Source organism: Rhagoletis zephyria, unplaced genomic scaffold (genome assembly GCF_001687245.7).
Source record: "Rhagoletis zephyria isolate East Lansing unplaced genomic scaffold, Rhagoletis_zephyria_1.1 Rzeph_scaffold_05094, whole genome shotgun sequence".
Classification (NCBI taxonomy): domain Eukaryota; kingdom Metazoa; phylum Arthropoda; class Insecta; order Diptera; family Tephritidae; genus Rhagoletis; species Rhagoletis zephyria.
This window is the reverse complement of record NW_016162177.1, coordinates 38,352-45,172: the sequence shown is the minus strand read 5'-3', so window position 1 is coordinate 45,172 and position 6,821 is coordinate 38,352. Positions and strand designations below refer to the sequence as shown.

General features: G+C 35.6%; 1 protein-coding gene across 1 annotated transcript; it reads left to right on the top strand.

The window, feature by feature from the left end:
- Positions 1–710: 710 nt before the first annotated feature.
- On the top strand, positions 711–3,044 carry LOC108371593 (serine protease snake-like; the record flags this gene model as incomplete). Its single annotated transcript, XM_017627183.1, has 5 exons — positions 711–838; positions 936–1,088; positions 2,146–2,231; positions 2,604–2,761; positions 2,833–3,044. Coding segments are annotated over 5 exons (684 nt in total), but the record flags the coding sequence as incomplete, so codon positions are not given.
- Between the last annotated feature and the right edge of the window lie 3,777 nt (positions 3,045–6,821).

The window sequence follows — 6,821 nt, the reverse complement described above, 5'->3', positions numbered from 1 at the left end:
ATAAGTTAAATTATATATTTTAATAGTGTTTAAAAAGTGAGAACAGGTGTTTTAGTGAATCTTTGTCGGTGTAATTGCCATAGAAAACAACGAAATTTAACAAAAGTTTTTTGTTCATAACTTTTAAATGGTTAATAATATTAGCCTTCCAACTCCGGATTGTTAATAGGGGGGCCGAAACGCGTCGTTTGGTACCCCTCCCGACTTTTCCGGACCATTTNGAGAATTACCAAAAAAATCTGTGTTCAAAAATTCACAACATTAAAAACCCCCTTCTTGAAATTTTCAAGATTTTTTAAAATCAGTTGAAAAATTGTAGTGTTCAAAAATTCACAACTTTAAAAAACCCCTTCTTGAAATTTACAAGATTTTTTTAAATCAGTTGAAGGAATTGTAAAAAAATAACCAAATATTTTTATGAATTTGTTTAATAAAAAAATAAATAAATATTTTTCGGAATATGTTTTAAAGCCCTAATTATCACCTTTAAAACTAAACGAAATGGTTCTGCCACTTTAGTAACAATAATATATATCCAAAAAATAAACTTGCCATATCCCGGAAATAGTGAAATTCTGAATTGTGCATAATTTTCAAAAAAAAAACTTTAATTTTTTATTTGGAAGAACTTTGTTATACTATGGCAAAAGAACAGTTCTGTTCAAAATTCATCCAGCGAAGGCTAATGCTCGCATTCGTTTTCATGCGCATGTTTTAACTTCCAGGTTGCTTTGGGATTTGAAACTATGCTGCCCGATTTGTTTGAGTATAAATGCGGAGGTGCGCTGATTGCGCCGAATTTCGTCTTGACAGCCGCGCATTGTGCGAAGGTTGGAGGGTGAGTAGCAAAATTGACTTTCCTCTAGTTTAAATAACTCCATTGAATAGTTTTATATTCTCTTTAAAAATATATATATTTTTTTAATATTTTTCAGTGCCACACCTTCTGTGGTTTTACCAGGTGGAGGTAGTCTGAGCGATTATTCGTTAAAAAAGCATAAAATTGCCGACGTTATAATACATCCTGAATACAATTCTAAGAAAGCTTACAATGACATTGCTTTGCTTAAGTTAACGGAGCCAATTATGTGAGTATATTTTTTTATATTAAATATATTTACTTACACATGTGATTATACAAGCTAACCGAATGGGCACATTATTTTTCTTCAACATCTCGGCTTATATCGAAGCTTCATTAGGGGTATTCTCTGAGTCTTGCAAAGCTGTCGTATACGAAAACCGTTTTTTTACCGTGCAATCTCTTCAATATGTGCACCGTGCAAGGGCTTTGCAAGACTCATAGAATACCCCTATTGTAAACTGATTTTGAATAAGGCAAATTTTAAATCTTTCAATTGCTAGGCTACAATTAACGTGAAATGATTTTTTTGTGGTAATATTTCTTTTATTTAAGCCCTAAAAAGATGTAAAAATAACCAAACAAAAAATTGGTTGCATGTAATCGTCATTTAATAGGCATTTAATCGGAGTTTAACTCTGGCTGGTTTAAACTAAGATCAGCCAATCTGTTCAATTTAAACTCAGTTTATTTAATCTAACTTTAAACTGGCACTGAAAAACTGGCCATAAAGCTCTTAAAGCTTCTCACAGCAACACTAATGTGTACTGTCCAGCACTCCCGAGAAAACGATTTAGTTTACGGGGAACCACTTCTTTGAGAGCTTAGGTAGCTTAAGGAAAGCTTCATTATAGGGTCTGTTGGTACTGGCAACAAAATAATGACGCTATAAACGGATAGACATGCGGTAAACCTATTCTGGCCATCACAATGGGCCTGTGCGACCTCCGAATGAACTTTTAACAGAGCTGCCGGCACAACCTATTCTAAACTTGCCTTTAGATTTTATTCAAAAGATAGCGTTTTCAAAGAAAATTCATTGTGGTGTTTAAATAAAAAACCACAAAGAAGCAAAGCCAAGGCATTCCTTTTATTTTTATTTATCACTAAGTTTTACTATGTAATATATTTATTATCAGGCTAAAACAAAACATTCCCGATACTTCGAAGGTAAATATATAAGCCCGGTGATTGCAGGAAAATATTGTGCTTATCTGATGAATCATACCGTTTCCCATTCAGAAAATTAGTTTAAAGAATTCGCGTATAAATTATTTTCGTAGCAATTTCAAACCAGCATGCATTGGAGAAAATGTGTTACTGGACAATGAGAATGTTACCGCTGTTGGATACGGTCACACGGATTTCGGTAAGTTAGAAAAATATAAATTCGAATACATGAAACTGAAATTCCACGCAAGTTTATACATCGAGAAATGTAAGCGACTTTTTTTAATCCTCTTTTTGATGCCGAAATGCTCCTAGAGTAACCAGGAATATTTATAGAGAATTATGAAAAAATTTCGCTTACATTTGTTGGCGGATAGGGCTCAATGTAAACAGCGGAAATTTCCAAGGAAAAGCCTGTATCCCAATGCTGACAATTTAAACCCTCCTTAAACTAATTTTAAAGGCATTTTGAATTGAAGAGAAAATTCAAGTACTATTTTTGAAAATAGTGAACTGTTGGTCACCGTAGGTGCAAAATTTGAGTATCTTAAATTTATTTTTCTACTTCAAGGTGGCAGATCGTCCGACGAACTTTTGAAAGCCTACCTGATTGTCGTAGGCAATGAAGTGTGCCAAACACATTACAGAGATACTAATTTATTACCACTCGGTTTAATGGATATACAGCTATGTGCACAAGATAGGCAATTTGGACGTGACACCTGTCAAGTAAGTTAAAATGTTTAGGCCACATTAATTTTTTAATGCACGCGTTTTCTGCATGTTTTCTTTCAACACAGGGTGATTCCGGTGCTCCATTGATATTAAATATCAGGCATGTGCCTTATGTGATTGGTGTGACATCGTTTGGACTCGGCTGTGCAACTGAAGCCCCAGGCGTTTATACAAGAGCATCAAAGTATCTCGATTGGATTGAAGCGCGTGTGTGGCCAAAATGAAAACTGAAGCTGCACCTAAATGAGATTTACATATTTCACCTCACAAATATTATGCATGTTTAAAATTTAAACTACTCTTAAGGATATATGTACCTATTTAATTATGAATTTATTAAATGATACATGTACTCGCACATTAGAGTGCATCGCCAAAGAAAATGTGTGTTTTTCTCATCAGAATTTAGAAATCTAATATACATGTATATAAAAATCTCGTGTCGTGGTATTTCAGTTTGAAAATACTTTTGAAGAGGGTTGCCAGCTGTTTCAAAAGTCGAATTTTTTTAGCTTATACTCAATTAATGAGTTTTAACACTTGAAAATATGTTTGATTAGGATTGGTACCTTTTCGAAAAGTAATGTCTATCTAACTACGTACCATGTATATATACATTAGGGTGATCCAAAAATGCATGTGAAAAAGTAAAGTCGGAATTTTTTTGCTCTCAACCAATACGATTTTTCTATACCGCAAATAATATAGCCCTATTTTTTTTATTTTGAAATCAAAAAATATAGTCGCTCAAAGCGCCCAAAGTTTTCCATGTATTTTATATGGGGGAAAAAACAACTTTTCATATAAATGGTATAGAATTCTTGAAAATCAATAATTTTCCAGCGGAAAACTCTGTTGAAGTTCAATTGCTGTGCAACTTCGTCTCTTGGTGGTGCAGTTATGTCTGCGGTGTGGGTTATTGTATCTGTGGTGTATTCCATTTTGTTATGTTGTAGTACGGTCGTTTTTGTGTTGAGCTGCTCAGGCGGACTCGGGTGTACCGTGGAGTCAGCTCTATTTGAGCAGCAAGGAGCAACGCATGACGTTACAGGTGTTACACCTGACTGCGGTGGAGTTAGGGTGTTGACACCTCAGGCACGCAAGCATTTGTGAGCGTCCCTTTGTCTTCCTCTCTGGGTTCTTTTACATACTGGTGTTGATTTTATTCGGAAAGTATGATGTGAAGGAATACTTTTCGGGCGCTCATTACAATTACGTATTCGTTTTTAAATTGTAATGCACATAGTTAGCAGACTGTCTACAATGTGTATCACAATTTTAAATTCACCGACGATGTTTTAATCAAGTACACTGCCCAACAACCAATCCAATAACTTTAAGGTCGGATTCGGATTTTACGGGAAAAATTCTATAAGAATCGGCTATAATATTTTAGTCAACATGACATTGATGAAATTTCGTTGGCCTGTGTTGTCAATCAATGTGTATTGTGGACGGACGTCACTTAACCGTGCGCCGCTGGGGATTTAAGCGTTGCTTATAGTAAATCTGAATGCCTCTCATCGTTCTATTTATCAACCAATATACCTTGTTGCTTTTTTGTAAAAAATTTAATAATAACTTATGTAATTTATTACAAACCACTCAAATAATAGTGCCTACTGGCTTCATTTCGTCAAATATGGTTGCCAATTCAAAGATTTCTTGAAATTATATTTTTTTTGTAATTAACAAACCAAAGCGCATATGTGTCACATTTGCGTGATATTTGTACCAATTAGTATGCAAAAAAATTAACCATTTAAACCGAACCGAATCAAACCGTGGCTCAGAGGTACTCATGCGCCGGTTTTTGCATCTGCAGAAGTTTGTTCTAAGAAGTTCGAACCGCTGAACCGAAACGCATCGATTTTCGGTGCAATCTGCAGCTCCAGTGTAAATCAAAGCGTAATCCGGGTTTGTTAAATATTCGAAGTGCGATGACACCCCTCCGTCCAACAGCTAGTAAAATATGTTTATATGAAATATGCATAGCTTTGCACCAAATTCCACCATAGTTTTCATTACATACAAAAGAGCAACATAAAATCCACTGCCACCACTGCGTATTAGTATATGGATGCGTGACAGGGCGTATGCGTGACATTTTATTTATTTACTCATATGAAGCTTATAAACATAAATCCTAGAGTTTAATGGCAGCATACATAAGCCTGTAATCAAGAAAAATTATTATAAACCTACAAAAAACAAGCATGTGAGCTCAACTCTGAAGTTTCAAGTTGCAGCACTGAAAGTTTAAAACGATAAATTGTGAGCCTACGGTCTCCAACCGCAACTAAGTATGCAAAGCATAAAAAAGGGCTATTTTATAATATTTAGTTATTCGAGCGTAAGAGATTGCGCGTGAATGAAATACTATAATTTTTTTCATCACATAATACACTATACCCTGTGGCCTCTATAATTTCGCACTTTAACACTTGCCTGCACTAAAATCATTTAAACACTGTTCTTTGTTTACGGTTTACCCCATGTAAAATTGATTATCGTTTCATTACCTTTGGCATTTTTTGCGTGTGACGTACCATGCGTTGCATGTTTGATGTGGTTTACGTTGCATGTTGCCTTGCAATGCTAACACACATCGCACGCCCTTTCTCAATTTATTCTACATTTTTAATAGCCACTTTCAGCATTTTTACTATATAATTTTGCATTTTGTACGAGTTAAGCGAGTCCAACTATTTCACAAGTAGGATTTATTATTTTCTGAGGGAAAAGTTTAAGCGGTAATTAAAACGAATTTATGGCTTCATATATGACACCTCGTTTTATGCTGAAAAGTAAAATCAATGCCAGGGAGGGAGATTATGAATGTAAGAATTGAGTCCATATTTGTGTGAAACAGAATTCCAAATACATTTACACACATTTAGTTATAAGTTTAACTCTTTTGAAATACTATGATTTAGTCAGATATTCACTACTATCGAAATTCACAGTTGACCTTCGCAGTTTTTGTAAGCTCAGGCTCTTAAGGAATGTGAAAACCAATCATACGTACGCACCAACAAAAAATTTTTGCACATTTTAAAAGGTAAAAATGCCTTAGTAGGTATTTATTTATTGCAAAAGTATTTTTTGCAAAAGTACCAAAACATTTCTGAAAAATTCCGTGAGGTGCAAAGAAATGCCGAAAGACCACTAATCATTTCATTCTTTTATCAAAATCCAAAAAATTAAAACAAAAAAAATCACACTGGGAAACCCCGTTTTTTAAATAGAAGAAGCTCCAGTGGGGTCACTCAGACTTATTAGGCTTAAGGCTTGACTGATTTCAACAGCATCTATTCACCAGCGGGCCGGCTTTAAGTGGACATCTGTCTTGAACCAAGCGGGTACTAGATATATAAATGTACATCCTTTTAAAAACAAAACCCCTCAATGAATGGCGCGCAGGGCTAAAAATTCACCAAGTAAAAATCTCTACCAATGAAGGCTGAAACATTACCTCGGATTTCTGGTTCCTCATAGAGACCAAATCTGATATTTACGCCATCAAAAAGAATGCGCAGCAATAAGACACAAGGCAAAACTCGGACAAGTTTCTTGCTAGAATACAAATTCTATGAGCGCTTGGAGCGCACCTACTAGTGCTGCTATTAAATTGTATTAAATTTGTACGACTTCAATGGCAGCGTGGCATTCTGACCGACAGAAAATGTTGCCTCCACGAAAAAGCGTTCGATAACCAACTGGGGTTGATCGACTTTGCCGAGATCTGAAACATGGATGGCAGCCCCAGTAGGGGCTCACTTAGTCATTTATTTAATTGTCCATTGGTTACCACATTATAAAACTCCTCGCAGGGTAAAACAAAGTTCCGCAGGCAGCTGATGTCCATGCCCGAGAGTTCCTCGGGAGTGTTGATGAATGCCGGGCAACTGAAAAGGAAAGGCTGAGATGATTCCCTCTTTGTTCGAGGTGTTGGATTCGTGAGTAGCCTGCCTAACACTTTTGCATTAAAAAGCCACTTAAACCTTTTTACTCGAACATCAATATTAAAACGATCACGCGCAAGAACTTGACT